At 39.3% G+C, this 27,898-nt stretch overlaps 1 protein-coding gene and 1 long non-coding RNA gene across 3 annotated transcripts; one reads left to right on the plus strand and one right to left on the minus strand.

The window, feature by feature from the left end:
• Positions 1–951: 951 nt before the first annotated feature.
• Positions 952–27,754, minus strand: LOC137584471 (patj homolog). 2 transcript variants are annotated; one of them, XM_068299875.1, is made up of 4 exons: positions 27,395–27,754; positions 21,948–24,231; positions 21,032–21,896; positions 952–3,526 (listed from the first exon to the last, which is right to left on the minus strand). In XM_068299875.1, exons 2-3 carry the CDS (start codon positions 23,704–23,706, stop codon positions 21,097–21,099), a joined length of 2,559 nt encoding a protein of 852 aa, XP_068155976.1. In that variant the 5' UTR covers positions 23,707–24,231; positions 27,395–27,754; the 3' UTR covers positions 952–3,526; positions 21,032–21,096. The 2 variants fall into 2 exon arrangements, with proteins under 2 accessions (XP_068155976.1, XP_068155975.1); XM_068299874.1 differs by having other exon boundaries at positions 21,032–24,231.
• Positions 26,950–27,742, plus strand: LOC137584475 (uncharacterized). The gene is made up of 3 exons (XR_011033481.1): positions 26,950–27,003; positions 27,519–27,579; positions 27,707–27,742. It is a non-coding gene; the product is annotated as an uncharacterized lncRNA (long non-coding RNA).
• Positions 27,755–27,898: the final 144 nt, after the last annotated feature.

The following is a 27,898-nucleotide window of genomic DNA, read 5'->3' on the forward strand; positions in this document are numbered from 1 at the left end:
ACCATTTAATTTTTTTCTTTTTTTAATTACTGCCTTTTCATTTCTGTTTTCTTTTTGCGGTTTTACGCATTCGCTTTGCATATATTTTTTGGGTGGGGTGGGTGGTTGTAGGTCTAATGTAATTCAATTATTTCTTCTCCGGGCTGATTTCATCTCATTTGGCATGGTCACAAATTTTAATTATCGCCTAGCAGCATTTGGTACGATACTAAATACGTGCCACTTCCGTTGCCCAAAGCGACAGACAGACACTGGAGATTAAATATTAATCCGACTTTGGACCTCACAGTGACCCTGAGCCGCGAGTTTCCCTGCAAATGAATCAGAATTGAAATAGTTTGGAGAGTATATTTAGATATTCATAGGAAGCTCTTTTTTCACGAATATATTAACTAAATAACTTTTCTAATACATTTTCCTCCAACTAAAATAAATGATAAACACTAAATGGGGAAAATTTAATTTCACAACTCCTACAAAAAAGTTAAGCAATATAAATTTGGTGGGATAATGAATCTAAGGCCTCGAACAAAAACATTTATTTGGGTTAGAATGGAAAGTTAGTTGTAGTGAAACACTAAAATATTGTCTAAATTTGATTGATGTTGCGCTCCTTGGGGGAGAAGGATTGTGGATTAACGAATAATTTCCCTAATCCCATATATACATATTTGGGTTCATCTCTGCTCTTCACCCTGCCAGTCACCCTTTCAGTATGCTGCTGCTCAAATTTCAATACTTACGCACGTATTTTAACCATTTAATTTATCCACTTGCTGACCCCCATTGTTAGCGACAAATGCATTCACTCAGAATCGAGCAGCTCACACTGCACTCTGTGGTTCGCTTCCGGCTAACTACGAGTAATTGAATATATTTCCAACTTACCCCAGACAGTTTTTTGTTTCCCATTGGAATAAGTAGGTGACTAAATTAAATTGCATATTCGAATGGATTTGTATTTTGTGTATAATCTTTGTGTTTGTATATTTCCTTGTTTTTTATTTTTCTGTTCTTTCATTTCTGGTTTATTATTTACGCTTCTTCTGCAATTTACATCTTTGTAAGTATTTTCGGCGTTTTTTTGTTTTTATTTTTGTTCTTTTATTGGGATTGCCGTGCGTTGCATTTAGTTTCGTTTTTGGTTTTAGTTTTCATCATTTCTCTATTGCATTTGCCTAGTCATTCGCATTTAGTTAGTTTGCATTTGCTCAGACAGTGTTTTATATGCTTTTCGTTTTAATTTAAATATTTAATGCTAATTGGTAAATTGATGTGATTTTCATTGATGTGCGGTCTGTGTGTGTGTGTGTGTGTGTATATAAGTTTTGCCTGGAACTTGTTCACTTTCATTATGCATACTTGATTATGTATGTATGTGTATGTGTATGTGTATGTAACTATGTGTTAGAATGTTTGTTTCCATGCTATATAATATGTTTCGTGTATGTATGCATCTTATAAATGTATTAAGACTGTTGAGTTTTCTATGTATTACAAGTTGAAGCTGACATTCTATTTACATAATCATTATCTATAAAATCAAGGAAAATCAACAGAGATTAGTTAAGAAATTACATAACAATATAAACATTTCAAACATTGTTTGTTCATTTAAAATTAGTATCACTAACAAGCTTGTTTTGTTTTTTCTCTTATGTTTGTTTTGTTTTTTGTTTTTTTTTTCATTAATTTGTTTTGTCGTTTATTAAATTTTAAATGTATTCTATGCTTTAAGGTTCAGATTCAGAAAAAAGTAGTGAATACGGACAAGAACCATTCCGAACTATATATGAAGTTATTAATGTCTTTAGTGATAAGAAACCATTTGAATATTTCAAGTTTTTCAATTCACTTTTTGGTCAGTGATATCAACAGAAAACAAGGCAAGAAGAAAGAGTAATATTAGGCCAACTTTTGCTTAGATTTTACTTATAAAGTTTCTTTAACTTAAAATTGTGCCAAACAGATGAATTCTAGACAAAGACAGTTTGACTAGTTGCCTGCCATGTTGATCAGTAGTTTTAAAAATGATGAAAAGGATATAAAAAGTAAACTTTACGAATTAAATTTGCAATAGATTGTAGGCCATATATAGTTTAATGGTTTTAACAATTTTGAAGCTAAATATGCAAATAGATTGTATTTTTTATGCAGTCTAGAGTTTAGACTCTTAGCTAAAGTTGTTAAATAAAAATCACTGACCTAAATGTTTCTTCTTAAAGACTTATAAGAACTACAAGCCCATGAAAAGAGTTTTCGCTCTCTAACTCTAGGTTTTCGCATAAAGTTCAAAGAGTGTTTTTGGGTGTGTGTGTGTGTGTGTGTGTGTGGGTGTATATATCTTATATCAGTTATATATTTATTTGTGAGAGGGTGTTGTATTTTGTGTCAGTTTGATCATTTCACTAAATATAAAGTTTTACTTTTGCTTGGTCGTCAATTTGTTGTATATAAGTATAATTCTTCATAAGCATAGAATTATGTTTTCTTTTAAGTAATTCTAGATACATATACATATTATTTTCGCATATCTTTGCATATCTAATGTTGAGAAATTATTTGCCCATTTAGTACAATTTTCTTATGCTTGAAATTTGCATTTCATAATTTACAATTCCAAAAAATGTTAATGCATTTTGTCTACTTAACGTAGAGCTTAACACTCTTGACCACCCCCGCGACCCACTGCCCCACCCAAAAACCGTTTTAATGGAATTGAAAAGGACAATAAAAAAGAATCTTTTGAATATTTACAGTCGGCTAAATTGTTGTTGGATGTACGTGAAAAGGATTGAGAGAGAGAGAGAGAGAGGGGGGGTGGTAAATACATGCAGAGACAGCTATTTGCATAATAAAATTGAAAATTGTTATGCCATTTGGTTTCTTTTTTGTTTTTTTTGCTTGTTTGTTTATTTTAATTTTTGGTTTCTTCTCGTAATTTAAAGTCTGACAACTTTTGATGTTGTCAACATCAGCCGATTTAATCGTTTTTTTGTGGCCAGAATAGGTTGGACAGGTGGGGCAGCTTGGGTTAGACTGGGGGGGAGGTCAGTATTTTGCCCATAGAAATTGTTACTAATAATTTATTGATATTACCATTTTGTGATATAGTTTAGAATCTCTGTTCTGCATTCGGTATGAATGTATTGTGTGAGGGTGTGTGTGTGTATGTGTGTATTTTTGTTGTTTATTTATGTATTTAGTTTTTGATGTTTTCGTTTTTCTGCATTGCCATCAATAAAATGTTGACTATGTTCAACTTTTTTCTTGTCAAAAATTTTAACCACAATAGTTTGATGTGTGTATGTGATTGTGTGTTTGCGTGTGTGGTTGTGTGGTTCGTACATAAGTTTTTATTATTATATATAATATATCTACGGATATTCCATTCCATTCGGCCATGCAGTGTTTAGGTATACAGCCTATATACAAATTGTCATCAGCTCAGTTCCGTTGATTTATGCTGCAAAATGTTGTTGGCTGTTGATTCTCTCACATGGCTGATATATAAGGGTCATATAATCTGTGAATATATATATGCATTGTTAGTGTATACATCTATATATAAATGGGAATAACGTATGAAAATTCGATTAGTGGTTTGGCAAATACATAACTCAAAAAAATAGAGGCTTAGAGTGTGAGGAATTTATTCATGAACGAGGTTAAACAATTGTATGAATATATCAACTAAATTTAAGTTAAGAAAAACCACACCACAGAAGAATGTCTTTACAGGAGTCACTTGTGTTTGTTGGCTTCTTTGCTAATTGACATAATTTTGAAATCCCTGTATTTGTTGCCACCATATCCTGTATGAGAACTGGCACATTTTGCTTTAACATCAAGTTGGCCAAATGGCAAATCCTTAATTTATATATTTCACAAATTAATGAACATTGCAATTGGTCTATACGTATGTATGTGTGTGTATACCATAATTAATTTGGTTAATTTTTGTTAGCAGAGCCATAAGCCTGTTCATATGTACAATGTATGATCATTAGCCTTAACACTTGGCCACTTGGCAGTATAATTTTATATAATGAGCCATTCATTCATTTGTTATTAACCCAAATGAGTATTCAACAAGCACCCCATTCTTTGTTTGCCAGGGTCAGCACACAAATCCCGCACACTCCCCTCCCATTCCAAGGAAAACGACCCTGGTGATAGTCATCGAAATGGATATGTCGTTGGAAATGGCCGGCCAATATATACATACATACATACATACATACAGACATATGGCAAAGACCCCATCGATTTTAATACTCTACATACATATACATATTCCTTTATATATTCCATTCGGAGGACAACCGAGAGGCAAGAATGGGCTTGACAATTTTTTAATCAACGGAAAAACTAATGCAGCAGCAACAAATGGCCAAAAAAAACACAAAAACTGAATATTGTCGTTTAGGAATAAAAGCTAGCTGAAAATGTTCCATGCCCATTTTGGCACGTGCTCACTTGGCATTGCCTCTTGTTATTGTTGTTGTAGCTGTTGTTGTCGATTGTGTGAACCTTGATTAACGCAACAGGACGAGAACAAGGAGGGGGGAGGGCTCTTAGGTGGGCAGAGATGCCGAGGCAATGGTCTACTGTTGGCGGTTGGAATATTGTAGCTGTTTGCCAAATCTCTCGGCGCTGTCTCTCTAAATTTTAACTATGAATGTCCTGGGTCTGGGGCAACAAATGTGCATATGTATGTATGTACCTATGAATGTATGTACTTATATACACTTGGAGAAAATACGTATGTCTTTCATTTTACACAATGAAAGTGTCTCAAAATAGGTACACAAAGAATTTTGTTTATGTTTATCAAAGCTTCTTTAAGCTATTGATATATTATAAGGATCAGAATATATATCACAAGGATATAGTATATTAGATATCTATCAAATATTGGGAAAGAGATTTGTTGGTGTATTTTAAAAGTTCAAGTTGTATTCCTTTTTTTATTATTCTCATATTCATAGAGTTTTCTTTTTCAGTTCTTTTCCTTCAAGTGTATTAAGATATGTGCTTGTGTGTGTGTGTGTGTGTATGTTTATGTGTTGTTTATGCGGGTGTATGAGTTGGCAGTAAAATTTGTTTACCAAAAACCTCCTTAGCTTGGCTTTGTAGCCCCTCACCGACATTGTTTGTGTATTTGCATTTGCCTTACGTAGCCTCTAACCATCTTCTCCCTCCCCAAACCATATTACTGTCTTGCTCTCTCTTTCTATCCATAGATATCTATCCTTTTTTCTCTCTGCTTGCTTGGGCGTGCGTGTGTGTGTGGCAGAGTGTGAAATTTTATACTTGTATGTATGTTAGTTCTCATAGATATCAGAGTAAGTTGCTTGGCTATACGATTTCGGGTAAGTGTGTGTGTGTGTGTATGTTAGTTGATGATGCCTCGCCTTTGGCCTTTTCGCTGCTTTTGGCTTTTTTTTCTGCCACTTTTGTTTGCCTTGCTGTTTGGCTGCTATTGCTTCAGTTTTTTTTTTTTTTGTTTTTTTGAACAGCCTCCAGTTATCCTTTTGACCAGGTTAAAAATCATATGCAGGTATATGAAATGGATTGTGCGTTTGGCGTTCTACCTTTTAGCTTTCAATGTGAAGTTCATTTCGAAATGTTTACAAAAGTCAAACTATTTTACTTCTCTGATTGTATGCAAGACTCTTTAAGCCTTTCACTGTGACTTTTCAACTTTTTATGCCATTTTATGTTGACATTTTATATTTCGAATATATAAAAGAGAAAACAAAACACCAGAGTAGACAGTGCAGAAGCGGCAACAAAACATCCTAGCAAAGCGAAACAGAAAACCAAAGCAAAAACCACAACAATGTGGAATCAGAGGATGGCAAAGGTGGCATAAAGGAATCTCACACGCCTTCTCCGCCCACCTTGTCTCCGCTCCCCACCATAGAGAACAGGGGATGCGGATTCGTGTAACGTTACCGCAACGTGTTATGCAAATCTGGCTTGGGGTCGCTCTCTGCGGCGGTTGTTGTCCATTCAGGACCTGGTCCCTTTCACTCTTTGGTCCTCTGCTCATGTGTTGTCCGGTTTTATATTTGTTTTTTTCTTTTTTATTATTGCGACTCCTGTCCTAGTCTATGCTGACCGCTCTGTGTGTCCTTTTTTGGGGGGTGGTATAAAACAATTTAGTCTCTTTGCAATGCTTGGCAGTTTTTTCCCGTTTTTATTTTTATCGCAGCAGCAGCCTCTTTCATTTTTATTTGATTCACTCAAAATGTTAATTTAAATTGCAAAATTTCGACTTCATTGTTCTGGGCCTAGTTCATTGTCACAGTTTTCAGTGTTTAGGTTTCTTTTTACCTTTTTTGCTTTTTGCAAACGATTTTCTCCTTTTGACTTGTTTTGTGTTTTTTTTCTTTTTAAATTCGCAATTAGCATAGTGAAAAGGGGGGAAGCAGACAAGAACGAAGGGTAAAAACATTAAAAATGATTTTCTAAGTAGATTCTAAAAATGGCTGGCAATTAGATTTAATAGCCCATCCAAGTGGGCTATAAATGTAGATGGGAGCTATAAAGAAACAGGCGATGGACAGATTCTTAAGACTAACCCGGTTACGGCTACTTGAGCACTTTCCTTTTGAGCCGAGTGACAGTAATTTGTCAAAAAAAAAAAAAAGGAGAGAAACTCTAAGGTAAATTTCTTTGGCCAGTCAAGTAATTGCTCTCATAAACGGAATTGGTTTCCATTTTATAAACGGAATGCTTTAATATTAAATCTTTGGAACAATTAATTAGCTATACTGTGAGCTACTTCTCAAACATTTCCATGTTCATTTAGACAATTTTAATGCAATTATCTTTGCAATTTCGTTTGTCAATCAAAGTAAACCAACTGTCAGAAACTAAACCAAAACTATTTTTGGACAACTCATCAGCATTGCAGGTTCAAAACAATCAAGCAGCACGCATACATGATTGTTCCTAGCTATTTATATATACATACATACATTTGAATACAAACATAGTGGGTATATAACTTCAATTATGAATATTTTAGATTGTTTCGTACGGGTAGGGGCTAGGAAGTGGATGGAGTAAAGAGAAAGAGTTGAAAGGGCTTAACCGCGTACTAAATTTGTACTGAGGACAAAGTTTCGTTCACTTTTTCGGAGTTTTTTTCACCCCTTCTCCTTTACGTTTTGGTTTTCTTTTGCCCAGGAAATGAGGCCACAAAAACTTTGACTGCAAAGGTAAAGTCGAGGACAGGTGGCTAGGTCAGAGAACACCCCGTTGTGATGTTGACTTTGATCTTGGTCTTGGAGTTGGTGTCGATGTTATTGTTCTTGTTGTTGTTGTTGTTGTTGGGCACCATAAATGAGCCACATTGGCTTTTGTTTTGTGAAAATTCAAATGCAATTAATTTGCTTCGTGAGCAAATAAGTTAAAGTCAAATTAGGGCACATCATCTTCAGATGTGGAAAGGTAAGGACAAAATAAATTGGCTTTCTGCTTGGTTTAATAAGCATAATAACTGATGTAATATATAAGTAGCTGACCCATGTTACTTTCCCTTTTGGTCACTGCTAATTAATAATTAAATTAAATTTCCGCCAAGAACCATAACAATATTAATTGCCTAACCAAAATCTCCGACTTAAGAGTCCACGAGGCTGCACGTGTAGCCTTTGAAACCTCAAACAAGAAAATAAAACAAAACTGCCACACGACAAAATCAACCCGTCGATGCGCATCAAAGCAACATATCCGCTTCCAGGAGTCCGTAAGTGTTGCCTTGTTGTTTCCGGTGCCAGCACCAAGAGGACACGAAACTGCGAGAAAGAGAGTCAGCCAAGAAAACCAATTGCACATTCAACGCACACGATGTAACAAAAAAAGGACTTGAAGGAGCGTCGTCAGCAGTTTATATAAACCCCCATAGGGTTTGGTTTATTGAAAAATTCACTCAAATGGATATCTGGAATCCTCTTCAGCTCTCATACGAGGGCTAGACATTTACCTGATGAAAACTGTTTGCCAGAAAATGAAACTATCTACATATATTGCCAAATATTTAAGTTAAAATTTTAGTGATAAATCTGTTTAGTTTAAGACTTTAAGAGTTTGCCTACATAAATATATAAATATTTATACATGCTGGCAAATAGTTTCATACTTAGCCGCACCTCATACACGTATTCCCCATAGATGACATATAAAAACATTTCTCGACAGTTTGCCATAATTTACGGCAAGTCGTTGGGGTACACTTTGCTTGGAGAATACATGAAATGAAATGTTTTCCACTTGGTTTCTAGGGAACAGGGAGGGAACCTACACACTACCTGGCTACGCCCCTGTTGAGATATTATCTTTTGGTGGGGGGCGTGTACATACATATATGTACATATGTAAAGCGCTGAGATTGAATTGAGCGATAATAAAAACAAAGTATTGCCAATGCCTCAATGAAATATCATTCACTCCTGGATTCCCCCTAACTTCCCACCACTAACGTTTGCCATTTCGGGGACAACTTCCGGCGACAGCATATTGGCGCCATGTCATATTGACAGCCTCCCAATCTTATTAATATTAAAGCAACGGAAACTGTCAGGTTTTTGTTTGCCGAATGTTAGTATGCTCTCCCAATGGCCACATAAAATGCTTTAGTGTTTGTCCTATTCACGAGATGGAGTTAGTCGCTACTGGCAGAGCCGGAGCTGGAGCTGGAACTGGCATGGTAAACATCCGGTAGCCATTATTGTGTGACACAGCAAAAGAACGACAAGAGCAAACAATAAAGGGGGCCACTAGACTCGTGTCAGCCAGAAATTGTATTGCAATAAAATGATTTATTTGCCCATATTTCCCCTAACAAACACAGTCGAAAATCTAGAAACGGAAATAAATAGAAGAAAACAAAAATACGTAGTGTGAGAGCCTTCCAAAGTGGTATGTCAGTAAGATATTCCAAGGCAGTGGCAGTGTGATTTTTATTGTCAAGGACTGAGCCTCAGCTCGCCAGAATTTCCCATAAAAATGTTATAACTCCATTTCCCCGGCCCTCAAGGCTTTCGATTCCAAGGAGGGGTAGAAGACGGAAGGAACCGAAAACCATCGTGTAGCATGTGAGTGGCACGATAAGAGTACTTGACCATAGCAACAGATTTCCTTTAACCCCTTCCTATTCTATTATTTCCCCTCTACTAGTCATCATCTGCCTGTCCATCACACGTTGTCATCGTCGTCGTTTTATTGCAGCCGCAACTTTTATTAAATGTCCAAAAGAAACGGGTAGCAAAATAAAGGCAAAAAAAAAAAAAGTGGCCCAAAAAAAAAAAAAAAGAAATGCGACAAGCTTATCTGCAAATGTCGTTTGCCTTCCTTTTTGGCCCCAGCTTCTTTGGCCCCGGAACATTACGTCTTTCCCTTACTGTGTGTGTGTGTGTGGTGTGTGTGTGTAGGTGGGTGGGTGGGTGGATGGTGGCAAAAAAAGAAAAGGATTTTATTTTGTCAGCCTGCCTTTAATGGTCTTAAAATAACTTGCCCATGAATGCTATTATCGAGTTTATCAAAGCCAATGGCAAGCCATTGACATAGATAAATTTAATTTACCTTATTTTTATGCTGATTTTCAAAACGAATTTCGTACAAATAGCTTATCAAAAGACGAAGAAAATTGAGTTACGCCAATGCTTTTTCCAATGAACTCAGTGGGGCGAAAAGTCTTGGGGTGTGCGGGGTGGCGTATGCGTAACATTCATCACGTATACCACACGTATACAAACATATACAAATACATGCACACAAACAAGACTTTTTGGTAGTTTATCAAGAGAAATAACTTTTCTGCATAAATATTATTCACACTATTTGCAAATTCTTTGAACTTTTCCATCTCCTTTATGAAGTTTTATTGTAATTTGTTTTCAATCAAAGGACTAGAATAACTTAAGTAAAACTAAACTCAGGTAAATGATCAATTGAACAGGTAGACATTTACCCCACTCTCTCTCCCAGGATGAGACATAATCTGCTTGTGGCATCACTTTTGCAAATTGTTTAACGCTACTTTAGTATGTCAGCATAAGAAGCTTATTGCTTTCCGGTTGACCATCGATAAATTGAGAATCCGATTACATATGTTTGTCCCTCATGCAATCAATTATTTCAATTAAACATTTCATTTGCATATACATAGACAATGCCAACTTATGGAATCGATAGTTGTGAATTTTCTAATTTTGTTTTCAGTTTCATTAGTCAAGTTAATTGAGGCCAGTCTCTCTTTCTCTCACACACACTCTCTCTCTCCCTGTTTCTCTGCAATTAAAGTTAATTCTGTGAGCACAATTTAATGAGTGCAAAATTGCCTTGGCTTGTCAATCATTTTTATCAATATTATGTCAATAAAACGCAACGCCCACTCGACTTGTAGCCAACTTGACGATCCAATTATAGTAAATGGCAGCAACAACAAAGAGAAAACAAACAACAATGGCCAGTAGCAGTCGGCTTAGGCCATAAAAATGCTCGTAAAAGAAAATCATTTAATCAATTTGTTGCTCCTATTCACATTAAAACCAGAGGGGCCCCTAAAGAAATTCAATTTCCCCTCTCCTTTTCATACATTTTTTCATAATTAATAGACAAACAAACTTGGAAAATAAAAATGGAGCCAAAAAAAACCCAAAACGTAAAGGTAACCTAATGGCATTTTAATTACAATTCGATATGTCAAAGCACACACTTTGGTTCAACCCCTTGACAAAAAAAAATATAAAACCTAAAAAAGAAAAGGAACAGCGACAAAAGGGTTTCAATTTAGTAGTTATTATTGTTGTTGTTGCTGTCATTATTATAAATGCTCAAGCTATAAATTATCGGCGCTCTAGTGTCCATCATGTTGAAATGCTTGAATTTTTCATTGCTTGCATTTCATTTTCATGGCCAGCCATTAAAATTGACATGCAGACAATCAAATATACCCACATACATACATACATACATACACATTGAATGTGTTGATATGGGTAAGCCAGTTATGCCATATCAACGTATCAACATACAGTGCAGGATTAGCCACGTAGCAGGAGTACGAAATGATCCTGACATCTCCCTGAGACTTTTAATTGTGTAATTCGTTAAGCTCAAAAACCTGTAACTTTGCGTGCATATAATTCTGTCATTTGACCGATTTTAAAGTTCATATCGTGATTTTCTTGAGGCAGGCAATATCCTCACTTTGTTAATCTGGGACGAGAGAATCTCATTACACAAAGTACATTTGACATTTGACATTATGGCAAACTATGTCCCATTGTTTGTTAATTAAGTAGAGAAAGAATTACTACTGGCCCCGCGCGGGCTTAATACGGCACTGTTTTCTATATACATCTATATATGTATGAATATATGAACACGAGTAGCTCTGGCCCAAAGGGTTAGCCGAAATAAATAAATGAAAGCGAAGCCTGAACATTTTTTTTCCGTACTCATCTCAATTTTTGCAATCTGAGTATGATTTTGTTGTTGTTGTTTTTTTTGGGGGGTCTTTGCTTTCGGATATCAATGCTTCTTGTTTTTTGCCCCGCCTAAAAGCATGTTGCATAATTTACGTTCTCCGAACTGGCAACTGGGTAGCTGATTTTACTTTTTACTTTCGTTTCGTTTTGGATTTGCTTTGGTTTGGGTTCTGAGCGCTGAAAAGTATGCTATAGTATATACACACACCAAAGCAAAAAAGGAAACCACATTAAAATGTGTAAGTTGTTTCTTTGTTTGTATTTGTGATTTGGTTTGGCACTGCTGCAACAGCTGTCACTGTCATTGCCATCCTTATCCAACCAAACCAGGAAGCCAAGAAGCATCGCATTGTTAGTGTCATCATTTAGTCTCAAGCAAACCGTGTGACCGTCGAATGTCAGCAAGCATTATAAATTTATGACCTCAAGTACGTTTAAAAGTGATTCTCTCTGCGAGTTTCATCACAAAATTCCAAAAGATCTGTCAACATTGTGTGGAAAAGTTGTTTAGAGCTTATATTCTTAGATGTACCCATTGGAAGTTTTATAATTTCAAGCCTCTATAGAAAGCTAATAATTTAAATTTTACCAATAAACTAAATTAACCTTCTCTTGCCCAAATTCTCATTCGCTCTCTTCTTCTCTTCTCTCTGTCATCTGTAAAATTGAAGCATTGAATTTATGCGCGTTAAACTTTATAATTAATTACATTCGCATAATAAATGAACTTAAATATGAAAATGAAGTGCAAACATAGCCAGTAGAGGCACCCGAAAAGTAAACAACTGACATAGCTTTGGGGAAAGAGAATCGCAGAGAGAGTAAGGTCGAAAATTGGACCCGGTTAGCAATTTGGGACAAAATTTTGGTCGACCATCGGGCATCGAGCATCAAATGTGCCTGGGCTATGCGTGTGTGTGTGCATAAACAATATGGGAAAGTCAGGGTTTTGGGTGCAGAGAGCCAATTTAATGCCGCTTACATGAAATTAATTTACACAAAATCAATTTTAATTTACACCAAGCTGTGTAAAAAACCACAAAAAAACATAATGCAATATCCTCTCTACGGAAGAGAGAGCATTAGGCACACTGATTGCATTAATCTTGTTGTCATTGTGGTTGGTGAGGAAAAAAAACTAACTGCCTGATGGCATTTAAATGTTTTGCCATGTCATGTCATGAGACTCTGGTCTTTAAAAGGGCAAATCATTAAATCTGACAAATATATTTTTAGCCAATTATCAAATACAGTCACTGCCAATTGAATAGGTCCTATAGTTAGATGATATCACAATAGATACATACAGAAGAGGTAGCTGATGATCTAGGGCTGTTAATTGGTTAAACTTTAATTATTCTACACACTTTAAGTAACAAAGTTCCTTCTATACATTCTTCTAGTTGTTATTAAACAAAATTTGCATCTTTAAATTTCCCACAGTTCCCTTAATTATAAAGTGAAACCTGTACAAGTAAGTTTTACTGTAGCTTTCAGCAACTTTGAAGCGATGTTCCTCTAGCATGAGACATGCAATTTGGTCTCTGTTTGTGTGTATTCCTAGGTGTAATTGTGTGAGTGTCATGGTGTTATGTATGCCAACAAATAATAGAATTTGTCTAGTTTTGGCCCATGACAGGTGCCAGGATAATGTGCACGACGAGAAGTGAACACGTCTGCATGGCCTTAACTATTCAAGCCTCTGTGGCTGCGGCGGCTTCAGCTGCCTGGCAGTTCTGGCTGCTACCAACTGGTGGGACGCATGTTACTCGTATCATCATCAATCAAGCCGCACAGATCTGATATGCATGTGTTTCGTGTGTGTGTGTGTGTGTGTAACTTGGGACATTTGGAAATGACGCTTGCGGGCTTGGGCTAAAATTTGTAAGCACAAATCAAAGGCAAATCCTTTGGGGCATTTAAATCTAAATATTCAACATACACATCCAACCGAAATTTGTCTTAAGAGATTGGAATGAGGCGCAAGATAAAATTGAATTCAAAGAAATACTTATTGTTTACTATATATATGTACATATATGTCAATTGCATAGATGCGAGGAACCAACGAAGTGCCTGAGGATGTCTATGCAAATTTTTCAAACCAAAAACTGTATTCGAGCCAGTCACGTGGTAATTGAATCATGCTGCGAGTTGTAAGCGAGTTGTAATGCGTCGCTCTTCTGGGCCTCAAAGTACCCCGCCCCAGGGCTAACCATTAGAAAAGTGCACAAGTTTTCTGGGTGTTGGGTGACTGGGTGACTGGAAGCCCGGCCTGATGGTGGTAATGTTTGACAAACAACATTTCAATGCTTTCAACGCACAGGCACAAACTAACAAACAAACAAATATCATTACAGCGACTTACATATGCAAACGGCAGAGGCGGTTGGCTGACAAGTAGAAAATACATATGTATATGTACGTATGCACACTCGAAAGGATATGAAAAGCAGGCAGGCAGGATGGCTGGATGGCAGGCTGGCTGGAGCTGCCGCTGTTGCCGCTGAAGCTGCTTCGACGACAGCGCACATACATAAAAGATGAAGAAAAATTGCATATAAATACATACAGGAAAAAAGGAAGAGAGAAAGAGAGACAGAGAGCATCAGCTAGGGAGTCTTTCAAAGGGGGGAGTAAGAGAGCTGCTTTCCGTTTTGATTGAACTTGTCGTAGCGTATACGTAATTTATGTGTACATATATGTATATCTGCATATATGAATATAAGTATTTACGTATGTATGTATCTACATAGATATGTATATCATATTCCTCCGTCTTTACACATCTGCATTCAATACCTTATACTTATGACTACATAGTAGTCATCTTTACATGTTCCCATTGTCGGCGGAGTTTTTCGCTTTGATAGCAACAACAATAACTGTGAAATTACATTAAACACAAAAGCATGAAAAGCACGTAATGCTACGCAAGCAAGGATATTACGCTGAGAGGTTTGAAGGGGAAGGTGGGGAGTGTATTAAAGTTGGGTGACATAAACGGTAACAAACTTTCAAAGGCCAGCGGCACAAACATCAAGCACATATTTGGTGTCTCCTACCAAAAAGTATCTCTTACCAAGTATTTATTAAACCAACCAATGCCAATAAACAAGCCTTTTCTCGCTTTTAAGTGGAATTTCGTTCACTTGATTTACCATTAAATCAATGGCGGATTTAGGGAATAGTCGCTGTTGAAATGTGCGGTGGATTCGAGTTTCCAATGAACTTTAAAGGCCCTTTTATTTGTCCATCTTTCGGTGAAGAGCTCATCACAGCATCTGCACTCCACTTGTATATTCAAATGTTATGTCAGTTTGCCGCTAGCCAACAGCAGGAGGAGGCGATGGAGATGGAGGAATAGCAGGAGAAACAGGATCTGCTGCTCCATCAGTTGTATTGACAATGCGTCAACGTTAAACTGTGGTGTGCAGACGCATGACACCAAGTTGAATGGGATGGGAGACATCGCGGAGATGTGTGGGCAGGCTTTTGAGCCCTGTGGGTTGGCTGCAAGTACATTTATGCGGTAATCTTTGCATGCACAATGGGACCCACTACGGATCTAACTACGTGTGTATATGTACACATGTAGTTATCTGCCAGTCGCAGTGTCTCAGTTCAAACAAACGGAGAGCAAAAATGGCCAAGGGCAGTAACGAATGTTAGCAGAGTGGGTTTTGCTCTGCAATTAAAAGTTCGCCCAGACACAAATGCATGCAATTTGCATGTCATTGGATTACAGTTGAAATCACGCATCAAACTAATGATTGTAAATGGGCCCAGGATTAGAGAGAGATAAAGAGAGAGAGAGAGGGAGAGACGTAAGTAAAATGAAACCATTAGGCCTGTGTTTCGTTGCCTATTTGAGTGCATATGTATTTGTATGTAATTATTTTTGAAATGTCAAGGTACGAATTACTTTTAGAAAGCTTGTTGTTCTAAGCCCCTTTCTCATATTGGTAATATTTATATTAATACTTGGACAACCTCTCACACACACCCACACTCAAAGCGCATGTTCACATTCATAAAGGACTTCTATCCTACTAAGAGAAAGAGTTTATAAGAATTATTTTGAGAGGCAGAAACTCAAAACCGTAAGCTAAGCTTGTAAGCAAAATTCATTAGAGACTTCAAGTTAATAGCAACAATATTCTTAAATGATATACACTCTGAAGCAAATATTTGATTAACTCTTGTGATGTCATGTGCAGGGTATATTTGAGTCTAGGCTGACGCATTTGCTTAACTCACAAACATTTTCTTTCCTTGGACTGAGTGTAATTATTTATGAAAACATATGTTTCCCTTTGTCTTTCGCAGCAGAGAAAAAAAGAAAAATTAAACGAAACAAAACGAAAAGAAAAAAATCAATATTAACCTTACTGCCATCCGCAGGCGACCAGAATTTTATTTATCCTATTTATTATTAAGGCAGGCCTCAGTTGCACATGTTCTGGGTGAGTGAGGGTGAGTGCGAGGGGAAAGAAGGACATAAGAGTGAAGGACGACAGGAGGCAACTGCATTGTATAATTTGTAGTTAAGCAAGTTAAGTAAATCAAAGTTGATGAGTCGTCCCAAACACGAAGACTGTCAAATATTTATAAGGAAACACTTGGAGCAAGAGTCTCAGCAGGCAGCCGGGAGCAGGCTGATTGGAGGTGGAGCACTTGGAAGTCTAGTGGCTTTGTCAATTATGGGAATTATGAGCGGTGAATGCGTCAGAGACACACGGGGCCATGTCTTTTTCATACTTTTGCCTTGCTTTCCGTTGCCTGCCTCTCGGGTGCGGGAATTGCGTCAGCAGTTAATTTTTATGTATTTTTAAAGCGTTTGCGGCCTCGTAGCCCTTGACGTTGGTATGTATGTATGTACATATCAACTGCCATAAGCGTTAAGGCAGATAAAAATCAACAGCAGGTCCTTAATACACTCGATTATTATGCTGATGTTGATGATGATGATGGCAAGGGGAATTGGTATAAGGATGGGGATTAGTATGATGGGTAAAACTTATGCACTTGCGTGAAGAGGTGCCAAAAATAAAAGAGGAAGATATAAGTACACACACACATATACGATGCATATACAAATTGTTGTTATCAGCGTTACGAAATGAAAGATATGTAAGTACGAACAAAAGCTCATTGCGCCGGGAGTCAAAGAGTGCCTCGGATACAGAGATGAGAGCGAAAAGATATAAGAAAACTTGTTGTTTTCCAAACGTTGCATACAAAGTTTGAGTAAAAGTGCCATGGCATGTTACATGACTACATCCCTACACACACACACACACACAGCCAGCCACACACATACATACTTCCTTACAGATAGCGCACATTATGCTGTTGCCCTGTTGTTTCTTCATTACATTTTTCTCGCCGGAAGAGTGTTAGTATCTGTGACTTGTCTACACAATTGTTGCATTAAATAAATGCTTTGCGTTCTAAGCGTTCATATATACGTTCATATACATATAAACCATGCCCTAAGGGCTCAGACGTTGATAGATTTGCATGTATGTATATGTTTGCTAGACGAGTGGGCTTAGAGTCTTAGACTCCTTACTGACAGCATGTTTTGCGGTATATACATTGCATTTTAATTAGTTTTTCCTCCTTTTTTTTTGGTGTTTATTGTTGTTAGACAGTAATTATTTCTTTCTATGACTTGTAATCAGTTGTAGAAATGAAAGATTGCTTTGCGAAGAGAAAACTTCTTGGCATGCGCGTAGCCAAGTTTCTATCAAAAGGGACCGACTTCAATGTATATAAAATTAAACCGTTTTTTCTCCACACTCTGATTTCTACATTTAGTAAACAATTTATCAGTTGCTGCTCCATTTATGCCAATCATAAAATTGACTTGCAAAAGACAATTGCAACACGCATTTGTTGCACCCACACCCATACACACACCCACACACACTCACACACACATATATATTCAAGTTCTGATCGGATATTTATTATTATTGTTTCACAATTTGTGTTTACATATTGTAAAATTGAATAGCGTCTATTATACTATTTCCATAGACAACAATGCCCAATGCCCTGTGTATCATTTAGTTATGTAATTGTTTATAATCTGTAATGCATTTCATGCCACATGCCACTGTCTTGTGTGTGTGTTTTTTTTTTTTTTTGCGTGTGTTTGCATGGCGTATCTGTGCCTTCTGTCGCCAGCTTAACTGACAACTGTAAACAATTTCTGCAATATTTCTGTGCCACAGCGAGACAGTATTTGGTTAATTAAAATGTTATAAAAAGCGCTGCCAGCATTGATGCTGGTGGCACCTGCCACGTGCCACTAACAGAGAGAGAGAGAGAGAGACAGACTGGAAATAAATGCTGGTCGAATCAATTGCAAAATTCACCCGTTGCGCATACGCCCCGCTGTGCACAATATACACTGATGATTTAGCGCGTAAACCATCGAAGGAAAATTTCATAAAATTTAAAATAATTTAATCATAACATGCAAAAACAAACGTCAGCTGTTTTTTAATCTACCACCAACTATTCAGGATAAATTAAACCATATAAAGTAAGAATGTCATTGACACAAGTATGAAACATTGAATCATTGAAAACAAAATGAATGAATTCCTGGAATATTCTGGCATTTCCCACATAAAATAATATAATTTTAAATTGTTTACAAAAATTTTGACACTGCCAAAACAAACACGTTCCGCTGTTTAATTGTTTTTTTCCTTCCAATCGTTTAGAAAATTATTTCTGGTGATCTACATAGATCACCTTAGAACTAGATGGATTGAACTGGACTATCAATTACTTATTAATCAATGAATTTTTGTTTTTAAAGATTTTCTTAAGGACAATGATTCTGTCTGGCAATATTTATTGCCAGCAGTGTATTATATCTTTCATATTTAATATACATAAATGTGTGTGTTGGCATTTCGCTGATGCGGCAATTTGATGTAATATATAATATTTAAATTCATATGCCGACGGCATGCCGCAGCACCTGGACCATGGCTGGAATGTTATTCTTTTGCCTTTCGCCCTCGCTCTGCAGTAGCACAAAATTGTGTTTTCAATTTTCAACACTTTTAATAGGCAATTAATTAAGCTGGCAAACAACAATGAGCAAAAAGAACCAAAAAAAAAAAGAAAGAAAAGCACATATAGAATTGTGTGTGTATATATGTACTTACATATATATTTATATATAATTTTTTCAGTGCCGTCAGCGATTTGAATTGCGACGGGCAGGCGGGCACCTCGGCAGCTGGAGCAAACAATTTTATAATTGCTAGCCAAGGAGAGCTTTTATTATTTCTATTATTTCTCTAGTATATGTGGAACGACAGCAGCTGCTGCTTGTGCCACAAGCCACGGCCATGGCCACTGATATCGCCACTGCCACTTTGGATATATTGATATATACTCTTATATATACATATATATGGCAAAAGGTCATTTTAGCTTTGATTCGACCATATGCATAATTTATGCCCTTAACCCATGCAAATTATGATTTTTAAATAAGTCAAAGATTGGACAGATTGTTAATGATGAATGGCAATTGGCACAAGCAAGAAGAATGGCCCACAAACCGGACAACAAAGTCAATTAACAAAATTACTATTTATGAGATTTATACGACATACACACACACACACATGCCGCACGTAATATACACTCTCATTCACACACTGTTGACCCCAGGAGATTAGTGGTAATTTGCAGTTTATCCTTAGCAGGAAGCAAGAGCATCAGCCATGGCAAGTGTTTTCAAAGTTTTGTATTTATTTCTACGCATGAATTATTTATACGACAAAAGCCGCAGTCAGTCAGACGTTGATGCTGGCTAAGAAGGGTAAGGCCAAGACATACATATGTGTGTCATGGCAAAGTTCGAGGTGTTGATATATATTTTTAGTGCCGTCATAAGTATTCAAAGTTATCTCACAACATATGTTAAGCCAGTTTTTCATCCTTATTGTCAATACTTCTTAAATTTGCATATGGTGTGTGACAAGTCTTACATTTTAACTTTAATGAACTAACTCTACTAACAAAACTCTTTGACTCTTCGCCCATTTGATCTGGACTCTAGAGATGCAGCAAACTTGATTATAAACTACAAACTCCAACAGCTTTATTTTGGAAATCTCTTGACTATAAATTATTTAACTTCACATCATTATTATCACACATAAAAGGATGAAAGTCTTTCGGCCTGTCTAATTCAATTTTGTTGACGATTTATCACATGAAGTGTAGAAAATGGAAATTGAATGGATTAAATGGATGCGAATATGAAAAACATTTCGATTCAAAGACTAAAGTTGAAGTCAACAAAAATTTATATAGAACCTTTGAATATCGGTCTGATTTTTAGTTGCTTCTGCTTATACTCAAGAAGAATATCTCTCGGCTAGAAAAGAACCTTTTTCTATGAAGATTTAAGACCAAGATTATTAAAATTGGATCACAGTATAAGCCGTAGGCAAAGCGATTACTACAGACAACCTGCAAATGATAAGTTATCATTTTGTGAAAATTTTGTAAATTAAGACATTATCGAATTGTTAAAATAAATCATCAACCTCACGATTATTTTTGGAAAAAAAACTCATGTAAATTTAGAGTGAATTTGTTTGGTTTTTTGTTTTTAACGGCGAATCGTGAAAAACTTTTTGATGTATGCGAAATAAACGCCTCATTCAACGACTCTCACTCTCTCATAATATATGCAATCAAAATGTATATTGAAGGACTGACAACAACAAGAAGAAGTAAAAAGCAACAACAAGTGGCTGACAAAGGGACAAACTGACACGAGGGTCTCACAGCACATTTGTATGAGTGTGTGGACACAAATATAGATAGACACTCGAAAGGACAGCGGGTCCCTGCCATGCCATGCCATGCCGTGCCATTCCACAGGTAGAAACAAAGAAAAAGGCTTCATCGTGACTTCAAATGTGCAAAAACCTCACAACGGTCATCAATTTGACAAAGGCAATAAAAGTTTTTTGTTTTGTTCCATTCTTATTTTTTTGTGATTTTGTTGTTGTGCCCCTTTAGGAGGGCGTGGCTATGAACAAAATGGCTTTGGGGCGGTCACACACAAAGGGCCAACAATTAAAGCGGAAAAGCTCATGTGCAACGCCACAAGATGAAAGCAATGAATTTGACTTTATAGATGAGTGATTCTGATTCTGGCAGCATTTGCGAGTGACAGACAAACAGACAGTCAGAGAGACAATCGGAAATTGGCGACAGGTGGATCAGAAGGCAATTTAATAATGCCTCAGTTTGTATTCACATTGACAATTGAGCGACAGCTGCAACAATCCCAAATGAATGAATGCAGCATTCTGGCAAATTGGATGAAACGTTTTTGTTTCAGAAAATGAAAACGAAAAATTGTTATATTAATAAACGAAATACAAAATTCTGTGAATGGGCAATCAAATTTTGAGCAATCTCAGATGGAAAATATTTATTTAAATTTTGTTTGTACTTATATTACTTACACATTTGAGGTTTGCCTCGATTGCAATCCATTTTGAAGGGGTGGAGTCCAGTGGATGCGATGTCACTACGTGCTCGCCGAGTCACCAAGAGGCGAGGCTATATTGCTATTACTATCCGATGTGGAAAGGGGCCGACAAATGCCGAGACGTGTTTTGCCTGGCGGCATGGCCTTGAGTATGGCCACCGCCTCGTCCAGTTCGAGACCCTGCAATGTGTGCTCGCCAACGCTAATGAGACGATCACCCGGATAGATTTCGTTAGTTGCCTCTGCAGCACCACCGCGTATCAGGCCACGTATCACAATAACACTGCCCTCCGCATCGAGGGGATCCTGATAGTCCAGAATGGAGAAGCCGAAGCCCTGATCTGTCTTTTCAATGTCGACGGTTGTCACCTCACAGCTCCACAGCGCCAGTCCGGATACATTCTCCAGGGATTTGGAACGCTGATGAGTGCCGCCGGCTGCCGCGGCATCCGTCAGAGTGGCCGTGCTGGATGTGTACAGTGAGCTCTCCGACTGTGCTTTGCTCAACAGATTCTGCAGGCTTTGGTGTCCACCCGGCAGGAGACTACGCGTCTCAAAGGCCTCTGGATTCTGTGATGTATTTATAATCGAGGGCACACGAGTACCTCGTGCACAGACCAACTTAACACGGGCGGGCAACTCTTTCAGAATCTTAACCACCTCTATGTGGCGGAGTCCCTGTAGCTTGTGCTCGTTCACCTGGAGCAGTTCGTCACCGGGTCGCAGAATTCCCTGCCTGCCAACTGGCCCATCTTCGAGGATCGATCGGATATAATGATGCGGACGCTTCTCAATGCCACATTCCACGTCCACAGTGCCCTCCAGGCTGATCCCTAGACCTGAAAGTTTATTTATTTCGGCAACTAATATTTCACTTTCGGGAAACTCACTTTTCCAGGCCACACGCAAAGATGCGGCGCTGGGACTGGCAACCTTGAGCCTGGCAATGGGCTCCGGTTCATTGGTGGGCGTCCGACTTTGGCCAGGCGTCTGCGATTCGTGCTCTGGCTCAGCCTCGGGCTCTGGACACTGCTCGTCGGTGTCGTTGCCACTATCATCGGCCTGGCCATTGGTCATAATGGTCGATGCCATTGCCATTGGTATTTGATCTGTGACAGGTTCTGCAAGCACCATTTGGGACTGAGGCTGAACTGACGGAGCTGGCGGTGCACTGTGGTCGCTGCGGTCCAACACGTGCGACATATTCGAGTCCACGGTGTCCCGGGAGGGCAGGTCGGCAAACTCCAATGGCAGCTGACTGCCGCCGCCTTCGGTGGCAATCGAGTCGGCGTCCACTGATTTGGGCGGCAGCCAGCTGAGCGTGGCTATCGAGGGTGACGCTGGCATCGAAAGCTGGGACTGGGCATCGCCATCGTTGTCACCGTTGCCACCGACGCCCGCGGCGGAGGGGCCCGCGCTGCCCTTCAACTCGGTGAGGGCCACCTGTAGATGCTCGAACTTGCGGCCACGCAGGAAACGCTCCAGCGTCAAATGCACCTCGATGTCCGTATTCCGCAGCAGCTCCACGGCCTGATGATTCGTCACGCCAGCCAGGCTACGCCCGTCAACTGCTACGATGCGATCATTAATTTGAATCTGGCCACTCATCTCTGCGGCGCTACCCTCGATGATACTTTTTACAAAGATGCCCGACAGATCCTCCTCCTCGCACACATAGCCGGCCACCGTAATGCCCAGGCCATAGACATTCTTGTGCAACTCGACCACATAAGTCTCTGTCTCAGGGGAGTCTATGTACGAGGGTGATGCAGACGCTGAGGCCGAGCGAGAGGGTGAGGCATCGTCGTCATCGTTGGCCAACTTTTTGCCGGCTATCACAGTCTCAATATGCTGTTGCTGCAGCTGCAACTGCATCTGCATTTCCTCCTCCCCGGAGACAGCAGTCCAATGTGGATCCAAGGACAACTGCAGGGAGAGACGCGGCGGCGGCGATAATATGGAGAATGGCACAATGTCCAAGTCGCGCGGACACTGGCGAATGCTGCAGCTGCCCTCCACTGAATTGCTGCTAGCCAAATGCGGCGGAATGGGCGGCAGCGGCAGATCGGCCAGATCCGCCAGCTCGCCAAGCTGCAGCGTTCCGCTGACAGTTGACTCCAATGGCGGTGGCACATGGGCCATCTGTTCATCGTCAGTGGGTCCGCCACGCACCAGGCCCACAAGACTTGTCACATCCATCGATGGCCCACCCACAGTAGCTGCTGCTGCGGCTGCTGCTGCCGCCGTTGCTGCTGTGGCAAAGCTCGGATTCTGAAAGAGATGACGCGACAGTTCTTCCGGGTCGGAGAGGAGCTTAGTTGGTATAATAGGCGCATGACTGGCCAGCGTTTGGTAATCGATGGCCGTCGGCTCCACGGGCCGTGCCACAATCAGACGCACCTGAGCTCCGGTCTGACGAAGAACTGTGGCCACTTGCTCCGAGCTAAAGCCACGCAGATTTACCTCGCCAATCTGCAGCAGATGGTCGCCCATCTGTAGGCGGCCATCGCGTTCCCCAACACCCCCAGGTGTTAGGGCTTTGATGACAACGCCTGTGCTGCGACCCCCAACAAGGATGAACCCAAGGCCGTTCCCATCATTGATCAGATCGATAACCTCCACCTGAGACCATTCGGTGCTTAGAACCATATTGTTGTAATTGCTGATGTGGCAGTTGTTGGTGTTGTAATTGCTGGTTTTGTTTTTTCTATTGTTGCTGCTTCTTTTCTTGCTGTTGCTATTGTTGTTGATGTTGTTCTTGTTGTAGCTAGCATGACGCAAAGTCGAAAAATTTGCGTGCTTTTTGGCCTTTTAATCCGGGTGGTGCTGGTTTGGGGCAAAAGTCTATGGTTCTTGTTGAAATTTATGATATTGCTACTGCTACTGCTGCTGCTGCTACGTCAAATGTGACAATGATGAGAACTGATGTTGTTGCTATTGCCGTTGCTGTTGTTAGTGTTTGTGGTGTTGCTGTTGTTCGCATTATTTTTATTGCGTTTAGAGTTATTCACCGCATTCAAATGATGATTATGGCCTGGGACTGGCACGGGAACTGACACGGGATCTGCTCCTGGCACTGCCAACGCCAGCCACATTATTATCGGCATCGACGGGGGGCAGCGGGGCGTTAAGAGCAACCACTACGACGATAGCCCCCACAACAACACAGCGCACCTGCAATTATATCCAAAAACCACTTAGCCAGAGAGCACGCGGCGTATACGCAATGCGCGATTGCGGCAGAGGATGGAAGGAGAAAGGAGGGTTAGCGAGGCCTGAGTCGGAGGTCGAGGAGTGTCAGAGTGATGGCGATTCGCGTGACGGGCGTGAAGTAAGTGTTCCTCTTCCTTAGTCTTTTTTGTTTTTACTTGAAACCATAAAATGATATCACAACTTTACTATCAAAGTGGCAACTATAAATAAACTATATATTTATCTGCAATATGCATGCATTTCCCCAGAATAGATTAAACTAATTGCACGCTGATAAGATCTATAACAGAAACCAATTATCTAGCAGTATTATTGAACTCTCTAAAAGTGGACAATTAGACAAATATTGACACAATCAACTATCAGTAATTAGTTCCATACTCTTGGCAAAAGTTTGTTTAATTGAGTTTCGATAAACGTGATGGAAAAATAGTAAAAGGCTTCTGTAACAAGCGATGCTTTTTAGTTGACTAAAGAGTGTTTAAGAATCGACGAACTAAATGTGCCACATTTGAACCATTTTTTTCTGTTCTCTGTATGTGTTTGCGCTTTTTTTTTTTTTAATGGCACCTTTTTTTTGCACGATTTCGTAATTTACATGCATACACACGCACATGGACGCACAACCAAGCACACAACACACACACACACAACTTTATGAATGCATGTGTATGTGTGTGTACATATGAATATGGTATGGTACTAGCATGTTTACTTTGCTGCTCACGTGCCACGCATGTTTGGCACCCGTTCCCAACCCATTCCTTATCCCATCTTGCGGGTACAACAACATATCCTCTGGCAATTCTAATTGGAAAATGCCGTGCGAAATGCTTGGAGTTGTGTGAGAAGTTTCAAATACTTTATGTTGCATACTTTGTGGAGCTTTTTGAAGTACGAAAAAATAAACATAAACAGTCTTAAGGAACAAAATAGCTCACACCGGAAGATATTATTCAAATTGTTTTTATCAAATTTTTTTGATCCTAAGATTGGACAATTGGATATAAAAGGCACAAAAAACTTTGCACGACCCAACTCAGAAGGATATGTCTCAAAAAGGTAAGTAGTTAAGAGCAAGAAATGAGAAGGAACTTGAATTCAAATTGCTACCAAAGTTGTTGGCAATCATTTCTCATCTGTCCTCACTAATAGCATATCGAACTCAGTATCTCTGGTCACTTTCTTGATCACCAATTTTTGCAATGGCTTGCTGTGCCTTTGTGTCTATGGCACTGGCTGTGACTGCGGCTGTGGATGTGCCTGCCATTGACTGCAGCTGTCAATTAAACGCTGATTGACTTTACATTCCCCTCTACTCGGATTGAAGCACGATGCGTATGATTAACGCTTGCCAGCCCCGGCCAGGCCTGATTGTATGTACCATGGCCATTCCTTTTGCCAGTTGGTCATTTTGTTTGTGGACATGCCCCTGCAGTGTATGTGCTTCATTTAACTTGGTTGCGGTCTGGCGAGGACGTTGAAACTTTGGTCCTTGGTATGAGGATTGGGTATGAGTTGAAATGGATGAGTTGGCGTCCCAGCCCATTACCCAGAAAGTAGGCCAAGCGCGTTTGAAGTTTACATTGTGTGTATTTGTGTGTGTAGGTTCGTGTGGCATAGGGCTGCTATTTTTATATGCCTCAAGTTGTAGCCAACCCCCTCAGTCGTCAGTTTCTTCTGCTGATACTGGCTGAGCTAGTTTTCCTTTTCGTTTTACTGCCTCTAGCCACTGTTGCTTCTAACGCACTTCAAACTGCCGCGGCGCTGACCTACTGAGCATTATTAGCCGGCTCGTTCTTGGTTAGCTTTTGCCTGTGCCACCGCGCCTTCTTCTTAGACGAAGAGACGACAAATCGATATAATAGAACACAGAAAACACAAAAAAGGAAACGAAAACCATTCAAAAAAAGGCTACGAAATCGAAATGTACCCTTTTGGAATTAAAGGGAATAAAATAAAGAATATGTTGGGCTTTTAGCTTAAAGATGTTATTTAAAGTCTCTATGTACATTACGTATACGACTAGTTGCCCCGCTGTAAGAATTACATATAACAAAAGATTATTAAACATTTTTGAAAACTGAAATTGATTAAAATACAAACTAACAATTTTCTAATCGACTGGGTAAAGTGTAAAGAGGTTGAAATAAATTTTTCATGGCAAATGAAGTCTTTTATAAATATTTGTCGAAACAAAAAATGCTTCTACAGTATTTGTGAAAATCCTTTTTACTAAGGCTGCTAAGCCTAGACTAAATATGGAGTTTATAATGTACAGTTTTTTTTTGTTTGGTAAAGGCATAAACAAGAGGGAAATAGCCGTGGCCGCAGTTTGGCATGTTCACTTTGTTTTTTATTTTGTTGGGTTTTTATTTTTTGGTGGACCCATGCCCAAGTCTAATGAATTTGACTTGCGACTGGCGCTAAAACCGCCTACAACCGTTGTTGTTGTTGCTATTGCTGTTGCTTTTTTTGTTTGTTGTTCTTGGCTTTCTGCTTCCGCTTGAGACTGAGAAAGGTCTAGCCGCCGCATTGGCTGTGGCTGGCGTGTTATGTTTGTTGGCGTGTTGACTGCGCCTTTTGACCTACCTACAGGCGGCGGCGGCAACGGCTCTTAGCCAAATTGCGCGCACATTGGCTGCAGTCAGCACACAAAACACACACAACACGAACACAGTGACAGTAAAAAATGAGAGAATAGAACTTGTGCAAACTTGTGGCAGGAATATGGTAATTACTTAGACGTCAACTCTCATAAAATTAACGCTTCTATAGCAAGGGTAGTATGCATACAAAGAAACCCTCAAAAAGAAAGAAAGAAATTCGATTCCTATTGATTTAACAAGCAAATTGAAATGCCGCCGCTGTAGAGGAAAGCACCACAGCTGCAACCACATGCTGAGCCAACAATGCTGCATCATCATCATCGTCACACTCCAACCACGCACTCCGCACTTGCCACACTTCATCTCGAACTCCAACTCGAGCTCCTTGAACTTCTCGTTCCTGGCATATTTATTTTTGGGAGGGCTTTGAACTTTTAATTGGCTTTTATTTAGAGACAACAACTTTAACTTTCACTTTTATGCATTTTGGCTAGCCGGTTAGCTTAATTCTTTACCAGTACTGATGCTGGCTGCTATTTGCCAAACGTTTGGCCAGCATTCTGACTGCTTGACTCTTGCAATTTTTCGCCAATTTCTTTTGCTTCTCTTTGTAATTTCACGCACTTCATAAACACATAGCCTGGCAATGGGTTACGGATCTCAAGAACGGATGGTGTATTCTTAACGATTAACGGAAGTTGTGAGTTTGCTCTGTTTTTTGCACACACACACACACACACACATAGAATTTGAGCCGATTTTTTCTTTCCTTTTTCCAATTTTTCTCTTTTTTTCTGTTTTCTTATTTTATGCTTTTTATTTATCAGTTTTACGCGCCCATTTTCCGGCTGAATAACACGCCCGCATGCCACAAAGCTTCTTGGACAAATGAAGTGCCCGCTGGCCAGATTGCCTTTGCTCCGTTCCGCTCGCAGCTCGGCACGTGGCGTGTCAAGAGGGTGACGATGAGAGGACAATTGCTCTCCATGCTCCTGCGCATTGAAGAACTTCTCAACTCT

This window comes from Drosophila tropicalis, unplaced genomic scaffold, assembly GCF_018151085.1.
Source record: "Drosophila tropicalis isolate 14030-0801.00 unplaced genomic scaffold, ASM1815108v1 contig_878, whole genome shotgun sequence".
Taxonomy (NCBI): domain Eukaryota; kingdom Metazoa; phylum Arthropoda; class Insecta; order Diptera; family Drosophilidae; genus Drosophila; species Drosophila tropicalis.

Coding starts and splice junctions, on each gene's coding strand:
- LOC137584471 (XM_068299874.1), bottom strand. CDS start 23,706: ATGGTTCTAAGCACCGAATGGTCTCAGGTGGAGGTTATCGATCTGATC.